General features: G+C 36.5%; 1 protein-coding gene and 1 long non-coding RNA gene across 4 annotated transcripts in view; both read right to left on the minus strand.

Annotated features, from left to right (window-relative positions):
- Nucleotides 1-1,154: 1,154 nt before the first annotated feature.
- Nucleotides 1,155-20,454, minus strand: part of deptor (DEP domain containing MTOR-interacting protein) — a 54,749-nt gene continuing 35,449 nt past the window's right edge. For both annotated transcript variants that reach the window (XM_022194223.2, XM_022194222.2), the window contains exons 8-10: nt 18,490-18,560; nt 18,038-18,142; nt 1,155-6,328 (exon numbers count right to left, since the gene is read on the minus strand). In XM_022194223.2, coding sequence (XP_022049915.1) covers nt 6,206-6,328; nt 18,038-18,142; nt 18,490-18,560 — 299 coding nt within the window. In that variant the 3' untranslated portion in view covers nt 1,155-6,205. The remainder of the gene's footprint in view (nt 6,329-18,037; nt 18,143-18,489; nt 18,561-20,454) is intronic.
- Nucleotides 15,297-16,559, minus strand: LOC127536356 (uncharacterized). Of its 2 annotated transcripts, none has more exons than XR_007945356.1 (3): nt 16,441-16,559; nt 15,604-15,712; nt 15,297-15,444 (listed from the first exon to the last, which is right to left on the minus strand). It is a non-coding gene; the product is annotated as an uncharacterized LOC127536356 (long non-coding RNA). The 2 variants fall into 2 exon arrangements; XR_007945355.1 differs by having other exon boundaries at nt 15,604-15,748; nt 16,441-16,545.

A 20,454-nucleotide genomic window follows, 5' to 3' on the forward strand; every position in this document is an offset into this window, starting at 1 on the left:
TATTACAAAAATCCTGTGACTTAATCAAGCTTATTGCTAATCTGCTAATCTATCTTATGTGGTTTATTTTTTTCTCTCCATTGTGATTCGATTTAGATTCCACCTTTTTTTGTGTGTGAGCTGTAAAAAAAAAATCTCAGTGACTATGATGTTGGATCGTTTGCACTCTGAACTTCAAAACCCATAGGCAGGCTTGAAAAATGGGTCTTAAAACAAATAAACACATAATGACAAATGAACTGCATTTATCAGAGGCAGAAATAGCAAAACTTATTTGTGATGTTCGGTTTTGTCTGAACCACATTTAAATTTTAAAATATTTTATCAAAATCACTTAATTCTACTTGTCTCATGGAAAAAAATGCCAAAAATAAACCACTATCACTACGTCCTGTTAAAAAACACAAAAATCAGCCCTCCTCAGTGCAACCAGGATGTGACTATGGAGACAAATCAGACACTGAAAGGAAACTTAAATATACTTGAGCAAAAGTAAAATAAATTTAAAAAAAATATATTGTTAAAAAACTGTATGCGGAGGAGCAAGGTATTGAAAGATACATTCAGCATGGTGAAACATTGGTCTGGAGTTGATGTACAGAAAATTAAAAGCTTGTAAAGGCTGAAAAATGCAAGTAGCAAAATATCTATAGCATGAAGAACTACTATTTTTGGGTGGAAATGATGAACATGTTGCTTTTTTCATTTTTTGTGATAATGCAAATGAAGAAATTAAATCTTGTTTTCTATCGAACTTGCAGGATTTCGGGCATTATACTGCTAAAAATCCATTTCTGAGTTCTCTCTACTTGTAGTCATTGTTGTGCTGTTTCCATACAAGTGCAAAATTTTATATTACAGTGAAAAATGAGCCCACAGTGAGGAAAAACGTGGATTAAGAGGTTTAGAAACTGCTTGGAGTTCAGAGGTTTTAAGGAAATTTACAGGAAATGGGAACAATGTGGTAAATGTATCTTTAGTTAGCCTTTTTTAAAACATTATATATATTTTTTTGACTTACACAAAAAAATGCATGTAATAGCATTATACTTAAATGATAAGATGCTAAAAAGTCAGATTTTGGTCTTACTTACTGTGTTCAGTCAGAGTATACGAAGAGCTCGAGCAGTTCCGAAGAAACCACAAGCACAGAGTCGAATCAGTTTGTTTATTAAACACTTAATCAACTTTTTAATACATTAGAACATTGCAATGGGCTTTAGCTGCTTTTGTCAAAAACAGACCGGTAGTTCGAGCTTATATCGTCCTGATAACCCAACATTCAATCCAAGAAAGCAGAGAAAAATAAACGGCTGTACCTGCTGAAAAGTTTGGGCCTCGTGAGGTGAACACGAAGCCACAGAATCCCTTTAGTCACACATGAGTCATTAAAGTCCGAGTACAAAAACCGAGAACAGTAGTAGAAGACGGCGGTGAAATACATTCTGTGGGATCATTGCTTTTCAAACCACTGTTGTGCTGTTTGAAGGTGGTAAAAACACTGATTGTCAATAGAACTGAAGCACGGTCAGCATGAGGTGAGAACAGAACGGGCGATCGGCCGACCACCGACTGTGATTAGCAGCAAAAATAAGGTGTTAAGGCAAAAACTTTCACTTTAACAGTCAGTGAACCCGTTTTCAGCCAACCCAACACAAGGAACCCCTTCAAGGCTTTAACATACACACTGCATATTTCTGTTCCCCAAAACCCAACTGGGAACATCCTGAACTCTTCCCCCAACTTTACAAACTGCCATCAGACAAACACACGACATCTCCTTTATCAGAATCGTAAGTCTTTAACCTGGCACAAATACTGAGCTGAAAACTGCTAAGAAAAACCATGTTAAAGCTTAATGACATCTCTATTTATGAAAAAAACTGTGTGTTCTGTGTGTGTTTTAACTTCTGTTGAAACAGGTTGAATGGCTGCATGGAACTGAACATATGAGCAAAGTATTGAAGCATAATTAGAAAGTTGCATCTTTTCTTCATACACAGTAAATCTTTCAGCACAGTATTAACAGTACATTGTATGGCATCATCCATGTAACAACATGAGTGGACTCTTGAGATCAGAAACTTGAAACAAAAGCTCATCAGAGTCGACCAGAGGATATTAGAAAATATTCTAGAACAGTCTTTTTCCTGGGAGGTGTACTAGGAAGCGAGATTAAGGAGATAGCAACGAAAATCTGAACTTTTAATATCTGCTGTATCACCATGGTAACTGATGCTGCACAGCTAACCTGCTTCAGAGGATTATTTTCAGAATATTGGAAGTACATCAGCTGTAAGAGGCAATCCTTTGCTTTTCAGACGATATTCTGTTTAAGTGATATACTTGTTTGCCTCTAAGTTTTAGTAACACCACTTGACAAAGCTATGTAGCTGTGTCGCCATGGAAACCGAGACAAATTCAAGCGGTGATGCAGAAAATGCACCTTTTTAAAAAAAAAAAAAAAAAAAAAAAAAAAAAGAGAGTCACTTCTGTGCACACACAACTCGCCTCTGCAAATATTTAGTAAGGACTTCTCAAGATAACTAATTATAAAGTGGCTCAGTGCTTAAATGCAGCTCAAGATCTGTGTTGCTCGATTACTCAGTAATGCAGAAAATGTGCAAAAATGTTTTAGTGCTTGGCTCTGATTGGCTGCAAAGTCCATTGTACACTGCTGCTACTGCAACTAATAGATTAGAAATTTGATAAGTCTTGTGGTATTAATTATGGATATATTAAATCACCAATAATTTCACTTTGATTTGAATAAAACCTAAGGTGGTTTAAACATTTCCCACTGTGTAAGACACTTGAGCATCATGTTTAAATGCATTATTTTACTGTTTAAGTGCTTTAATTGCTGCTGTCCCATTAGAAATAGGCAACAAGCACTGAGAGGTAAAATAATTGGGTCCATAACAACTTACATAATTAACAATTTGCATTCCTCTTTTTCCCCTTATTGCCAGTAACAGTGTTGCTTTTTGTCCTAATAAAGCTTTTATGTTCTTCATAGCTCTCTACTACACATCATATGTTTATTTAAAGAAGAGTAAATGATGCCTCCTTTCGTGGAGCGCGCACTTGTTAATTAACCTTGGACTAACAAAAAAAGTTGACAACCGTCACCTTGATTTCCATCATCTCTCTGTATTAGGTTTAGTCGATCCAGCTAACACAAAGAAAGCCGGGCTGTGTTGAACCTTGATTCCTAGTACACCCCTCCGGTAACGTGCAGAACACGTGGAAATGTTTTAAACGCCCAAATCTACTTTACATCTGAAATGATTTGTCAGATAACTCAGTTTAACTAATCAACACACTGAACAAGTGCTGTGGATTAGAAGGTAAAGCTACATAAGCACATATTTACAGCACCCATGCATTTATCTGCCCAATAAATCTACATATAGCGAGGAAAAACTAGAAAATGTCCACCAATAAACTCACTTAGGACACATTAGGAGGCAGTTTACTGTGACAAATCATTCTACAGTTTGGCAATAAAGACTTGGTGGACATACATTATATTCATTTTTGAGTAGAAACACTCAGTTTACTGCATCTGTGTTTAAGGTTTCAGTAATAATTTCACTTCAGGACTAAACTAACTGTATATCCAGTTAAACAGGCAGTGGAGCTTTGGCTTAAACAAACAAGTAAACAAGTGCTACTCAGGATTACAAACACATACTGGATGAATAATATGACAATCCCTTATCCATGCGCTTCTTTTTTAATAAAACGTAGATTCAAATATAATCTGTTCATGCTAGGATGTCTAAGCACATGATGACAGAGTCTAAAAGCAGAACTTTAAGCCTGCTCTAATCTGGTTAACTTCGAGTTAATCTAAGCAGCGATTTCCTTTAAAAGGCTCATTTCACTAAAACTGTGAAGCACTTTAAATTAAAAATATTATCATTTACCTCTACTTGTATCCAGAAAATCAGACAGTTCAATTAAATTACATTTTGTTTGAGGTGCTCACAGCAATGACAGGGTTATAACATGAACAAAAGCTGCAGTAGAAGGCATTTCTCCATAGAAATTTAAAACATTTCAAACTGATTTTGCAAGGAAGAGTCTTTTTTTTTCCCCTCTATGATAACCAAAAATAATCTTCTTTTCCATCCACCTTATAATAAGATGGACACCAGTAGAGGTAAGTGAGCAAGTATGTGATTTTGAAAGAAATGATCTCTTTAATTATATTGATTTAATATTTAGATCTGTGCAGCTGTTATTTTGCTGCCATTGCAAATAAAAAAAGAAGAAGAAACACAGGTGCACATTTTGACATTTTCAGTCTTCTCAAAATGATTTTGCCTGTTTGGAAAGTCTTTACTTCCATAGAGCAAGCAGGAGGTTCTTCTTTATTCGTCTCAAATTAGGGAAGTCCGATTGTAATTCACAAGTTATATATACAGTATATGTAAGTACATCTACATATTAAATCTGCTTTAATTCCAGAAAGGAAAACTTTTCTCACTCAAGTGCTTTTGTCAATTAAGTGCTTGTACAATCATTTTACTCTTTAATATTCATCTCAAGCCTAAATCGATAGTAAAAGGTCAATAAAATCTGCTTTTTGCTGCTTAAATTAAAATTTTTCAACAAGGCTGCTTGGTAAGCACAACTTTAATTATATTGTAGGACTTTGCTGCTGGTATGGAACACACTGAGTGTATTTTTGTGTTTTTTAAAGCAAGAAATGCAGCATTTCTGAGAAAAAATTCTAATAAAAGCATCCAGAGAGAAAGTATAACATGCAAAATTTATCATCAGAGTTATGCTTTTAAACAAACTCTAACAAATAGCAACATCTTGTGTCATTTTTGAGGTTTCTGTTCTGTATGTCAGGTTACCTCTTAGAAAAAACAAGACTTTTTATAGATTTAAGCTGTTTACAAGACCTTCTAATGAGATCTCACCCATGAAACAACATTTTTTTTTAAAAGTAGGGCTTCTTCACTTTTCCTGTATATAAATCTTTACTTTATACATTGTGCCTAATCATGTAGTTTTTCACTGTATTTTCATCGCTGACACTGTCCTAGCAGCTAAGCATAAATCTACCTCAGCTTTGGGGTTTTTACAGGCAAAGGAGTAGAATTTTTTTGTTGGTTCCTCAACACTTAAGTACCCTGGCTGAAACCAAAGAACATATATTATATTGCATTGTTGTGGGTTTTTTTTCAAGCAAGAAATGCAGCATTTCTAAGAAAAACTTCCCAGTAAGAGCAACTGAAGGAATATTTTACTGTCCGAGTTATTCTGTTAAACAAACTCTTACAAATAATGAGTTCTTACTCTGTATATGCGGTTTCCTCTTAGAAAAAACAAGACTTTTTATAGATTAAAGTTGTTCACAAGATCTTCTAATGAGACTTCACCCATTTTATAAAGCAGGGCTTCTTTACCGTGTCGTATGTAAAAGTTTGTCTTATATACATTGTGCCTAATAATAATACAGTTTTTTTCATTGCAAACTCTCCTAGCAGCTGAGCATAAATGTACCTCAGCTTTAATTTAGTTCGTATTTAGGTTTTTACAGGCAAATGGTAGAATTTTTCTGTTTTCCATTTAATACGGTGGTTCTTCAAACAGGGAAACAAACACCGAAATACTTCGAAACCAAAGAATCTATGAAGTAAAGCGAGTCTTCCTGTGTCTTCCTGTTCTTCCCAGCAGAGGGCAGTGTGGAACCACCAGGATCCTTCGTGGCTAGACGTATCCGTGAAACACTCTTCCCGATTCGCACAGTTTCACTTGTTCATCTCCAGGTTTCTAATCACGAAAATTTATCTTCATGTCCTCTGACACCTTCCAACACTCTCATGATTCAGTTCAAACACAAAATGCAGTTTTTCCTCTCCATTCATGAAGTCTGGGGCGCCCTCATTTAGACTGCGAGTCTTTGCAGGATCTGTCTGTGGAAGTGCTGGCTCTTGCACTTTCCCACATTTGTGCCTTTAAATTCAAAGAAACAAAAATCTCGTACAACCTGCATGTTTCCTCCGAGCGTTGAATCACTCATTCATTAACGTGTTTTATTCATCTACCTTCTCCAAACCGTGAGAGAGTTCGAGTCATCCATCTGCTGCTGTGGTTTAAAGGTTAAGTCTGAAACCTTCTCGTCCCCACATTATTACTACACTACTGTTTTTAGGAGCATTTTCTCCAGCAGCCCTTATCAAACTTATACCTCCTCCATCACCTCCATGACGATTGTCCTCGGTCCGTTCAGGATCAGGCTGCTGACGTTCCGGTAGTCCTGACAGAGAACGTTCAGTCCGTTCACCGACACCACGAACTGACAAACCTGGGGAAAGATGGACGGAGAGCACATATGATTGGAATACAGTGGTTATAATGGACTAAAAAAGAGGTGAGAGTAGATCCTAAAAGCATACAGAGACTTGAAGAAGAGGGAGATGAAGAAACATACTTTTAAATGCAGCATATGGTTCAGAAAACTCAATTCTTGTCTTGTTTCAAAGTTGTATTTTAAAAGTAAATTCTGGTTTACTGCTGCAAAAACCAGCTTGCCCTATTAGAGCCAACATTCAAGTCTGCAGGTGGTTAGTATAAATAGATAGTTATGGCAGTACTCCTTTAAAAATCCACTGTTGAGTCATTTTTATTGCCTGTCCTTGAGACACTCTGTGCTTTCATGCAATAATAATTACAGCGTGCAACACTTAATGACACACTCACACAAAAACAAAACTTACTGTCGGCCTCAGTGTCAAAAAGTTGGATGGATTTCCTCATTGTAAAGTGTGAATAATAATTTTGTGATATTAATCTAATAAGTTTTACACTAAATCACATGTCCTCTGTCATTTAAAACTTGAACTACAGTTCAAAGTCTAGAGATGTAATTTACCAAAGTAAAGCCTGGACAATTTTGATGAATAAATAATTGTCATTTCTCAGAAAAAAAATGCATTCAGAAACATTTTCTGGTTGAAAGGAAAGTTGTGACAGTACATTAAACTAATTATCTTAATAGATAAACCTGGGCAGGAGAAAATTTCTCAGCCATTTTTCATTATTTTCTCACCATTTATATATAAATTATTAATCAAAAAAACTATTGTACTAATCATATAGAACACAATCCCCTGGATAATCTGATTGTCATACTTTGTTGCTTGACAGCTGATAAGTTAGCAAAATCTGACATTTATATCTGTACTTTAGAAGCACTAGAGGATCCAATCATCACCGATAAGCAAGAAGGTTAATAAATATTAGCAGTCAGTGTTGTCTGGATGACATTTAAGATGCATTAAACGATTCACGGTGTCAACTTCAGCACAGAGCAAAGTGTAAGAAAACATTCCTCTTTAAAGGTTGCTGATAGCTGTGAATTCAGGTATTTTTCCTAGTAAAGATGAAATAATAGCAAAAGATATATTTTTTCCAAAGAAATAAGGCAATAATAATGAAATAAAATCCCTTCCGTCTTTTTTAAACCTTTATTTATGCTCAGTTACCTCATTCATCACCATTAATCCATCAATGCTGAAGTCATTTATTTAAAATATGCTTAATTATTGGCTTAATATTTGTCATATAATAAAAAAAATGAACATAATCTTCAAGATTGGAGTATTAAGCTGTTAATAAATGACTAAAGATATGAAGACTTTATGGATTATTCATAAAGTCAGTCTGACATTTGATTGTGCAATCAATTATAATTGACTAATGTATGAAAACTTGCCACACCGCTTAAAAATTGCATCAAAGGTAACCAAACAAACAGCACCACAGCTCTGGTAAGTCACAATGCAGCCATAAAAACCTGACAACAGCACCAATCTTACACAGAGGAGCACTTTTTAAAGCTTTTAATTTCGCGTTCTTCTTTAAAAAACAGACCTGCACAGTCATAGCAATAAACAGGGAGAGCGCTAACTGGCATAAAACCGTATCTGACCCGACTAACACCGGGTACAAGCTGACATCCACGTTCCAGTCACTCCCCCGCCACGCCTGAACGCTGCTCCCTTATCGTTACTTTATCGCTGCTCCAACTGCTGCAGATACAAATGAGACTTCTTGTCCAAGCTGCCTTCGAGTTGCTGTTCTTGCAACACGATGCTGCTGCTGTGGTTTTTTTTGCGAGCCCCATTCACTGGCTCACAAAAAAGTTTTCCAAAAGCTCTGCAGGACTCAAAAAAAACAAAACAAAAGCACCAAATTGTTCTGATACTTAAGCAGCCTGTAACTGAACAAAGAGCAGACGCAGACAGGTGAGCGACGATGGAGGAAAAGCTTTTGCAGATGTTTCAGGGAACCAATGCTCAGGAAACACACAGAGTCATCTGACTGGGAGCAGCGTCGCATGGAAAAGTGAAGATAGAAGCTCCTATTTTGGATTATGTTTGGAGCAATTGCTGCTAAATGCTTTTCCGGGGCTCCAAAATGTTTAAGCAAAGCACAGCTCAAAATAGGCCGAGGAAATAAGGGGAAAAAGAGATTAAGAGTGATAGAGGGAAGGAGGAAAAAAGCCCAGACTGTTAATCTTGTGCTGCAGAGGAATTTCTGGCTCTCATACTTAAACTCCTGCAGCCTCTACGTGCAAAGTCAAACTCCTCTCTTTAATGTACTTGTGCACATGCAGCCTTTTTCTCTATTTCTATTCGTTCTGTTCATCTTTTCCTTTCAACCTCTTTAACTCTCCACCGACACCTCCCCCTCCTTCTCTGCCTTCTCTTCTTTCAGGCTGTGGGGTTGTTGGTCGTGGCAGAGGCCCAGCTCGACTGAATGGCTCCTTGCACCGATGGGGTTAAAATGAGTTTCACGCGGAGAAAAAGGGAAAGAAACAGCAACAGGCATAAAGAGACGAGGTACGGGGAGAATACACAGCACATGTAAAGAGGAGGTGCATCTGTGTGCAGTGTAGAAAAATCTACTTGGGCGACGGACAACCTGAGGCCATGTTTGGATTTATGTCCACTGAAGGTCGAAAAAGCCAAAGAATCAATAAGGTACAGTAAAGATAGACCATCTAGAGAGAGTAAATCAGTATTTGTTTAATACAGAGTAATAAGAAGCTGTCATCTTTCTCAATTAACTGTCCTGTTGTCTTCATTTACAGGCACCAAAAAATATTGGTTCCTTATCTGAAAAAAATCCAAAAATTTACCAAAAAAATTGCCCAAATTTCTGATGATTTGAGAAACTTTCAGGAAAAAAAACATCCAATAATTCGTTAAAAGCTTCCCCTAAAAGTTTTATTTAAAAATAATCCCCTCAATTTGGCAAGAAAAAAATCTTCCAAAAAAATCCTAAAAATATCTAAAATGATCACATATATATCAGTATTCTCTGATATACACTGTCCAGTATAAAAATCAATGTCTAGTCTAGATTTTTTACTGAATGTTCTTAAGGAAACATTTTTTAACATTTCTTTATTTTTCCACCAAAAAATGTTCAAAAATTTACCAAACATGTCAAAAATGTGGAAATCAGAAGTTTCATTGTGAAAATGTTTTTTGTTTTTTTCCCCACATTTTCAAAACTTTAAAACGAGTCAATTTGACCAGCAGGACAACATGAAACAAAAGTAACTTGAGAAGTAACTTGACTACATTTCTATTCAATGTACGACTCCTGTGCTCTCACTTGACTTATCGACAAATCAAGTTCTAGTCAAGTTTCTTCAATCCCGATGACTGCATCCTTAAAAGCGGGGACAGAAATACCGCAATGCTAGTCTTCATCCAAAGTAAGAAAAATGACTGAACCATTGACTGTTGGAAAAATGCAGACTTCATGCTCAGCCTTTTCTCCAGTAAATTTCAGTTTTATGTAACAGCACAGTCAGTCAAGATTAGAGTCTCCACAAAATGCAAATAACTACTCAATTAACATTAAAATATGCTCATACGTGGCAACCCGATGGCCAAATAGTTACTATGTGGGCACATGTTTCCTGAGCAGCAGATCCCTAGTGCGAATCCTTGCCAGGGACTGTTTGTTGCCTGTCATTCCCCTGGACTCTCTTGCATTTCTCGTCTTTCTTTCCACTGATATTGTCAAAAATAAAAGCAAAAATGCCCGAAAACAACTCATTGCACACTTAACTTAAGACTAGACGCCAAACATGCAAAATCCAAATGGTCATCCAACGTCAATGACTACAAGGTGTCATGATCACTGTGTCTGCCCACTGCTTAATACTTGCCTTCTTTGTTTAATTTATTACATAAAATGAAATGTAAATATATCTCCTGGTCAGCAGCAGTGACGTCCAGAAGTTCACTGGTTGCCTGGCAACAAAACTGCAGGAGAGTCTGAACCAGTGCATAAGAGACAAAATGTCAAACTAATCCTTTAAGAGAGAGTCTATACTATAAGATAAGAACATTTCGTTTTTGGGCTGCACAGTGGATCAATGGTTAGCACCATCACCTTGCAGCTGGAAGATCCCCGGATCGCGCCCCAGTCTGGGATCTTTCTGCATGGAGTTTGCATGTTCTCTGGGTACTCCAGCTTCCCCCTGCAGTCTAAACTGTCCGTAGGTGTGAATGTGAGCATGCTTGTCTGTCTCTATATGTAGCCCTGCGATAGACTGGTGAGCTGTCCAAGCTGTCCCCAGCCTTCACCCTAAGTCAGCTGGGATGGACTCCAGCCCCCCATGACCCTAATGAGGATGGATTTTCACTTTTCTCAACTGGTGATGTCTGTGTGTTTGTTTAGCATAATTTAGACAGTAATAACTGTCTAAATGTACTGAAAGTTTGATATATCACACATTAGATGTCTTGTAGGAGTTTTTGAAAGTTACAAGCTGCTGCAATTACTGGATCATAGGGGCCAGAATGTGCACATTTTCATCAGTCACACTGGTGTCCCTGACATTTATCAGGTCTTTCTGTGTGAAAAATTGTTCAGTTTCTAACCTAGGTAAATGTGACATTAAAAGCCTTCATTCTTTACAAACTACACACAGCTGTCTGAGTTGTTGACTGCAGTAACTGAGTAGAGACTAGCGGCTTCTCTGTGCCCAGCTGCCCTGCTAGCATCTAGCATCATCATCATCGGTGCTAAATTGTAGTGTCTATCTATAACTTGCCTGTGAGGCCGTACCAGGACATTCATAAAGTTTAGCTTCAGAAAACAACAGGGACTACACCATCCACCACCACAAATCAATCTCAGCCTGTGGGAAACACAGACATCATTAACATGGCTGTTGCTGTTGAAGCATCGACGAACTGAAATGCTAAAAAAGCACAATGTACCAAAGAGATTCATCCTGTGTCTATTAGAAGTGGCTCTAAGAGTGATGCACTGGACAGTTACATAAGTGCTCACATCCATTAGGACAACGCTGATGTATGCGATGGAAAAAGATACAAAAAGACAGGGATGCATGGGTATATGACGAGAAATAAGAAGAGCCTGTGTGCAATCTAAGTTCAGTGGGTGTTTCTTTTCTCCTTCGGTCTTTTACCTGGACTGCAGTGCCAACACCTCACAGCACTGCAATCCCTCTAATCTATTGTGTCTTATTAGACATCAATAAAACCACTCGGGTGAGGTGGAACTCCAGCAGCCTTCCAGGAAATGCAATTAACTCCTCACAAACAAAGTGGCGAACCCGTTGCACACACTGCTGCACTTTAGCAATTTAATCTACTGCGGTAAAACCAAGAAAATCGGATATATCTAACTTAATATTCTGCTCCGGCCTGAGTTTTTATAGGATTAGCGGTTCTAAACTTTACTCTGCACACAAAACAATCAAGTTAAATCTTCATCGAAACAGCAAACAATAAAATTAAAAGTCAATCCGTCAGTCAGTCAATCAGCCCAACACACACGAAGACATAAAACACACACTTCATGAGCGTGGAGGCCTTTACGACTGACTTTGACCATGATATGTGTTTCCATGGTAATAAACAGTAACCAAAGCAGAAGTGATATTTCCACAGGCCATTTCCTCTTTCAGTACTTAAACTCGAGCTCCTTCATGTCTCTTTCCTCATCTTCCACGCTCCTCACTCCTCAGCTCATTTGTCTTCTCTCCAACATCACATTTTCTTAGTTTTGCTGCCACTGTGAGAGAAAACAACAATTTTCTGCTTCAAATTGAACACTACATGGTCACTTTGATCACTGCAGTTACATAAAATTGCAGTAACTTCAGTTCTTGGGAGGAAAAAAAAACGTAGAATACTGAGACGGACAACTCATAAATAATATACTGAGGCAGCTTTCTCAGCGCCTGAAGAAATATTCCTACAATTACCGTATCATTTGTGGCCATCCCCACAGAAGTAATGAGCTTTCATTCATTCTTCAAAAGCTGACATTTTCATAACATGATTTCCAACCAAGACTTCAAATTATGTCCTTGCTTCTTCTTTTTTTTAAACTTTCCTCGGAGTTATTGTCATTTTTCTGTCTCTTACTGTTTTTTTTTATTCAATCAGTGCTCTCTCCTCTCCCTCTTCTGCTCTTCATGCTGTGGTTAAAGTCACTTTGCTCTGCATTCCCAGGATTCCTTGCTGCCACTCTGTTGACATACCTTCATGCCAGCTGTGGCTGCAGAGCCACCGCTACTCCACTTTCCTCCTCCTTGATTTTTTTCCACTTTGACAACACTCACTTTTGCTGCTCTTGACCTTCCTCCTGCTGCAGACTGAAGCTAAAACAAGCCACCCTGAACTCTTCTTTCTGGTATTCTCAAATTCCTCTCTGCTAGTGTTGTCTAACGCATCACTCACAGACCATATACAAAATAAAAATTCCTTTTAAATAGAAACACGCTGTTAAAATAACTGCTGGCAATAAACAGAGTCTCAGTCTCTCAGAATAAAAAAAACAAGACCTCTCTTCTCTGCTCATTATATTGCAGTGCAGGTCAACAGTTAGAGAGAGTAATTAAGTTACATGTACATTTCTCCATTAGTCCTGCATTCAACAGATCACATGTAGTCACTATTTTTAAGAATTTTTATAGCTTAGAAGCAGAGGATTTGGTAATGATGCTGACGACTAGAGAAGTTTGAACAAATACGCATGTAGCAAACATATTTAGAACATAAAACGATCTCTGTACTGCAATGAAAACGACAAAGGGAGACCACGAGATCTTTCCAGGCTAAATTCTGAAACTCTCCTTCATCTCTTTGTTAATTTCCTTTCATATAATGTGTTTTAAACAACATCTCAATCAGAATCGTTGCTTTTGGATGCTGCCTTTTCCTCTGCGTCCACATTTCTGTAGGATTAGTTATACTTTCCACATCCATCAGAGTCCATAAGCATCAGAGTGACGTAGATTCCGTCATTCCGCGTGCCTTCCATTGCTGAACAGCCCACATGGCTACCACACTACAAGGATGCCAACTTTCCATTGACATGAATGCAACACATCCTCCAATATGATTCCAAACAGGCTAGCAAGTAGTATGGGTGTTTTCCCGGGCTCAGAATAGCTCTTTGAGGGGTGACTATATATGACTATGCATGAGTGATCCATATACAGCAGCAGTCCCCGATCAACAGGCAGAAAGAATAGAAACGTTTTAGTTCTTATTTTATTTCCAGCGGAGTTTGCAGGGTGTTTTCTTTTGAAAAATTATTAAATCATTTTCCGTCTGTGCTTGTTTTCTGCTCTCAGCTGTCAGTTTTCATTCCCAGCTGCTAAATGAAGCCATCAATCCAACCTCTGCCAAAATTAATAAAAAACAAACAACTCAATGCTGAGAAGTATATATATATATATATATATATATATATATGGCATGCCGTTTAGGAAATTATATATATAATGAAAGTCGATATATATATAATGAAACTTGATATATATATAATGAAAGTTGATATATATATAATGAAAGTTGATATATATATAATGAAAGTCGATATATATATAATGAAACTTGATATATATATAATGAAACTTGATATATATATAATGAAACTTGATATATATATAATGAAACTTGATATATATATAATGAAAGTCGATATATATATAATGAAACTTGATATATATATATAATGAAACTTGATATATATATAATGAAAGTCGATATATATATAATGAAACTTGATATATATATAATGAAACTTGATATATATATAATGAAAGTCGATATATATATAATGAAACTTGATATATATATAATGAAACTTGATATATATATAATGAAAGTTGATATATATATATAATGAAAGTTGAGATATATATATAATGAAAGTCGGAATATAGAATGTTCAGATTTTCATTCCATCTATTCAAAGTTTCATTCCATATATTCAGACTTTTTCCTACTGAGCCCTGGAAGGACATGGCAAACAAAAACAGGAACCTTATTGGACATTTGCTCTTCAGATGAGCTCTTCTGTGATTATCTGTCTTCATGGTTGTCACAGGGAACGGCGACTACGTTTGAGAAAACAGGTAATTTTTAGAGATGTTTTGATTCTGAACACTGAACGTGTTAGCATTAGCTTAGCTACTTAGCTTCGACTACATTTGCATCCCTACATAGCTTAAAGGTTAAACACATGCACCATATGTTGATGATAATGATAATATCTATGTTTATCTTTATAGCTGGTCTTAAGGCTAATTACGAGGCAGAGGTCAGCTGCTGCCTGGACACATCCATGATCACGCCACTGGTGGGACACAATTGTACTGGATTTCAGCTGAAGGCTGTTGTTCTGTCCAAACTGAGACATTTTTATTGTGACATACCCTCCACTGTTGTTAGCTTTTGATTCAATAAATTTTTTTGAGATGAGGAAATCACTATTGCATGTTTCTAGTTAAATACCCTATTTTTATGATATATCACTAAAGCATGCACTTTTTATATTTTCCATCAATTTCACCCAAAAGTTGAATAACTATTTGTGAGCAGTGTATGTAGACACATAATAGAAGCACATTTCAATAATATGTCTGCTGCAGTAGTGCAGTTTATCTACCTAGATTGGTGTAACAGTAAAAAAAAACACATATGCTACTGATGTTTCTGACTAAAATCTGCTTGAAAAGCACAACTGCTTATCTGTCAAAATGTGTGTAACAAAAGTGTGCACTGAACACTGAATAAAGTCTCTGTAGATTATAGACAAAATTTGCATCTCTCATCACAAATTTCTGTTTATTCACCCAAAGTGCATGAGTAAAATACAAAACAGGTGAAGTACTAAAAAGATTTATTTTCTAGAAAAGCCAATAGTCAACAATGCAGTTTAATTCTGGGACAGTTGCTCCAGCACCGACGCCATGCGTCCCATCAGTGCAACCAAGGTTTTCATTCATCTTCTGGATGTTCTGGAGAATGGCAGAGGTCACGTCTTGGTGTCTTCCGATCTGTTCCAAGAACCGTTCCTCTGACCTCTCCAGATACTGCAGAGGATCCAAAGCAGCTTCCTGGTTCCCTTTTCCTGCATAAAAGCACCAAAAAGTACTAGTTGTCAGTAATTATTTTCTATTTTCATAAACACAGTTAACTTAAAGTAAATGTTCTATTTTGTGATTTTAGGATGGGTCAAAAGATAACATACTGATCATGTTGATGTCTGCATAGTCTAAACAGATCTTACTTGATTTGGTCTGTAGAGAGGAGGACGGCGTGGAGGAGCTGCAGGACGGAACCAGTAAGCTGCAGACTAGTGCTCCTGGTAACTGGACCTCATCATCCAAGGCCGACAACTTAATAAAATGAACAAGACATGCTGTTGATAGCATCTGTAATACAAATGATTTTATCCATTAACTGATTTATTGCTTTGTCCATACAATGTTAGAAAGTGTTACAAATAATACCTGTAATAATTTCCAACAGTGATAAATGCCTTGTTTTATTTTACAACAAAAAACACCAAAAGCATCTGTGTATAAGAAATCAGTGCATTGGATTTCCACATCTGCAAAGCTAGAAAATCACACATCAGAATTTTACCTTGAAATTATGAAAATAGCTGCAGATTACCAGTACTCTTTACTTCATTGTGTTAACTTGATCATTTGAATCAGTTTTTTAGACTTGTATTACTGATACGAAACATAATCAACACATAAATTAAAATGTGTTCGCAAAGAGTTCGCTGGTTCTTCAAGGAAAATTTCAATGATAACCATATAGTTCAGTAATATGATTAATGGGTCATTGTGTAACAGCGTGGGAGGTTCTGAATACAGGTCTTGGACTGAAATATTGCTGCTGCTTTCCTCCGGTTTTATAAGGAGTTGTTTCATAGCTTGTTAGCTTACCAGCGGCTAACTGGCTGGCAAACAATAGTTCAACGCCAACCTCCAATCAGTGATCCGGTGTCCGGACCGCGTTAGCTGGCGGAACGTTCATAATACTGATGTGGGACTGTTGTAGCTAGCGTATTCATAGTAGGATAACAGCAGGATGTTGGAGAAATAAAACTTACCATTATCAGGATCGCTGGTCTGCATGGCAGACTCTTAGCGCATCGCACTGCTTGAATGTCTGTGTATTTCAGGCCGATTTCAAAATAAAACTCAATAAAATTCTCGTCCGGGTGAGTGTCCTTCATTGTCGCTTCGCCATACGGACATGTCCCTTCCGGGGCTCGGTAGGAAAAAAAGATTTGATATATATATAATGAAAGTTGATATATATATATATATATAATGAAAGTCGATATATATATATAATGAAAGTTGATATATATATATAATGAAAGTTGATATATATATAATGAAAGTTGATATATATATAATGAAAGTCGATATATATATAATGAAAGTCGATATATATATAATGAAAGTCGATATATATATATATATATATATATATATATCTATCAAGTTTCATTATATATATATCAAGTTTCATTATATATATATATCAAGTTTCATTATATATATATATCGACTTTCATTATATATATATATCAAGTTTCATTATATATATATCGACTTTCATTATATATATATCAAGTTTCATTATATATATATCAAGTTTCGTTATATATATAATTTCCTAAACGGCATGCCATATATATATATATATATATATATATATATCAATAAAAAGTAATTTTAATCGTTAGGCCGCGATCACCGGTCCATAGAAAATTTGTCTTGCCCGAAACCGGTCCGTGGTGCAAAAAAAGGTGGCTGATATACAGTGAAGACAATGAGTCTGTGATAACTTGTTTGCCAGAAATCTACTTTACGAAGCATTTTCCAGTTAGTTCTGATCATTGACTAAACAAAAAATTAACCCTCCTGTTAGGTTTGTTTCTCAGGAACGCCAATGCTGTTCCTGTTTCAGTATGAGTATGTTTACTTATAAAGAGTCCCAAAAACATTGTTTATATCTCATTATGAACTCCACTGCTAACTATTTCAATCAGTATTTAGTGCAACGGTGTTCTTTACCTCTCACAGATCATGGTTCAATGAGGATAATTCACTAGTTTTTCCATTTAAAAAAAATAGAAGTTAAAACATTTTTAATGTACCTTGAAAAGACCTGCATATAAAATATAGCATAATTTTATGTAAAATGGATATTTAAAAAAAAAAAAATTACATTTTGTTTTGTTTTTTTCATTTCATGGAGTGATGCTGATAAAGACACTGCTTCTGTTCAGGCTGGGTTTGCAAACATGGACAGTGAACCAGTTTCATTTTATATACTGATTACACTTATTAAGCCAATCAGAGGAAGCTTCATACTGAAAAAATACTGTAAACATTTTTTTAAAGTTTTTTTTTTTTTTTTTTTTACTTAAAAATGGGTGAAGTTGAAGGTTAGGTTAATCAAACTGTCTTTGGCATTAGCTGGTATAATAAAAAACATTACATGTCCATGGTGTCTGCTGTGCTTTATGTAACCACTGTTGCTCTCCATCCTGACCTCCACGCCTCCTTTCACGCTATATCAGTGAATGTTCAGTACAAGTGCTGACATCTACCCTCTTTTTGTTGTTCTTCTCTTCAGTCCAGGGAGGAACAGATGGAAGCTTTCAGGACTCCGTACATCTCTCCTGGTCTTACCTTCATGCCAGCAGCAGCTGCAGGTCCACCAGGGTCCACAGCCTGGATGTGACAGGGTTTGCTGCCTCGCACCACGAAGCCCCAGCCTACAGCATCACCAACGATCTGAGGAACAACAGCAGCACACAATATTAACGCGATATCTGACTGCTTTTAATCACATGCTTTCTGCTGTAAACTGTTCCCAAAGCGTAAATGACTGCATGCACATTTTCATTTCTGTCATGTGCAAACTGATGTGGCATGTGAGTGTGTGTGTGTCTGTGCCACATGCCAATGCACATGACTCGAGGGGCTTTTCTCATGAATCCACATGTGTTTGTGTGTGAGAGACAGATGTGCGATTGTATCTGTGCTGTGTGTGTGTGTGTGTGTGTGTGTGTGTGTGTGTGTGTGTGTGTGTGTGTGTGTGTGTGTGTGTGTGTGTGTGTGTGTGTGTGTGTGTGTCCTACTGTGAATGTCTTCTTTATAAAAGGTCCTCCTGGTGTCTGCAGCTCCTCTGGACTCACTTGTCTCTTGAGAACTGTTGAGAAACACACAACAACACAACACAAAATGATTGCTGCTACCGTGAGACAAAACCATTTACATGTTTGCAATCAGGCATGAGCATAGACACTGAAATAAAGATAGAACATTTTGGCTTTTACAGGGTTTTTTTTTTATATTTGATGAAAAAGAAGTGCTTGTGTGTAAAAATTGCTAACAGTGCCTGGAGGCTGGCTGCTTCCTGAAACCGTATAGCTTTCCTTCCCCTCCTCCAACTTCCCCTAACATTACTCACTTTAACATGACTGCACAGGGAACAACTGGAGTTTTGTGCCTCAAAAATGATTTTAGAAACATTCTTTTCATGCACATAATTGAAACATTGACAAGTTAGACAACAAAGGATGACATCTACCATGAGTGCTTGATTACACTCCTAACACACACCGATCCTACACCAACAACCTAAACTGGCTACAAGAAAAACATGCTGAGAATGTTTGAACATCTTCCAGACTTCAGAGCAAAGAATGCAGCTTTCGAGAGCGAGTGTGATTATATAACATAGAAATGAAGATATTTTAATGCAGCTTTGGATTTTGAGCCCAATTCTTTCTTTTCCAACTTTATTTATAGAATATTTTGACCATTTTAGACAGACACAAGGTATAAAAATATAGAAAAAACACTGACTGTCACATCTGAATGTCTGCACCCTGTCTACCCATCAAGGGTGGGTCAAACACTCATAACAAACACACACAAAAATGATGAAAAAGAACAATTCTATACTAGAAAATAAGCAAAATGGATATATAAAGTAAATAAAAAAGTTAAATAAAGAAAACAAAAAAGAAAAGAAAGGGGGGGTAAGATAAACGATGTTGAATAAAATAAATACTAAAAAAATAAGTAAATAATTACACTTATCCATCTACCAGGTCAGAGGAAAAATCTAGGGAATGTATATAGTTCAGAAAAGGATCCCAAGTAACATGAAATGATTTCACTGAGCCTCTCAGTGCAAACCGGTGTCTTTCAATCTTTATAAAGCACCTCACAGACCCAACGAGAATGTGAAGGGGGACTGGGGAGTTTCGACCTCTCTTGTTTTAATTTCGCACACATTTATGTTTGGTTCATAAAACTTTAAAATGAGGCACTTTGTTAACTAGCCCGGAACCAACCATATTACACGATTCAAAAACATTAAACATAAAGTGAATATACATATAGTGCAACACTATAAATAATATAATTCAACAGTTGTTCAGTATTTATATTAAAATATGCAATGTGGACTGAAAACAACATCTTTAAATTCAGAGAAAATGCTAAACAAAACACAGAGAAAGCCTTAAAATGCTGAAATCAAATTTCAAAGATGAGAGAATTCCTCATCAAGTAGAAGCATGTCACAAACATATCAGTCCTAGCAAATACATTATATGACAATAAGAAAATGCTGCGGGTCTTTTTTAAACATAATGCAGAAAAAGATGTTTGTGCTAATTAGAAATGGTGTTTTCATATAGTTGTCTGCAGACGCCACTATTTTTAATCCTCTCAACTCTGTCTGCAGTACATGTAGTTGAGCAGACGGTGGTGTGGAGTCAAGTGGTAAAACACATTGCAGGAAATAAAACACATTTTAAATGTGCTGAAGTGGTTTAACTCTACACTATATATATTTAAAGAATATTAGCTAATAAATTTATTTCAGTATTTTATTTCCTTCCCCAGATCAGTATCAGTTCAAAACATCTGCCTGTGTGGACTGTTAACTGTGTGTATAAAACATTACTCTTGGTGTAGCGCTTTAATCTGGTAAGGACAAGGAAGTGAAGTGAGACAAACCTTTTATCCTTTGATCTGGACATTTTTAGAGTCTCTCTGATCTGATCAGATATGGAGGATGACTTCTTTTT

The sequence above is a fragment of the Acanthochromis polyacanthus genome, chromosome 12 (genome assembly GCF_021347895.1).
Source record: "Acanthochromis polyacanthus isolate Apoly-LR-REF ecotype Palm Island chromosome 12, KAUST_Apoly_ChrSc, whole genome shotgun sequence".
NCBI lineage: Eukaryota > Metazoa > Chordata > Actinopteri > Pomacentridae > Acanthochromis > Acanthochromis polyacanthus.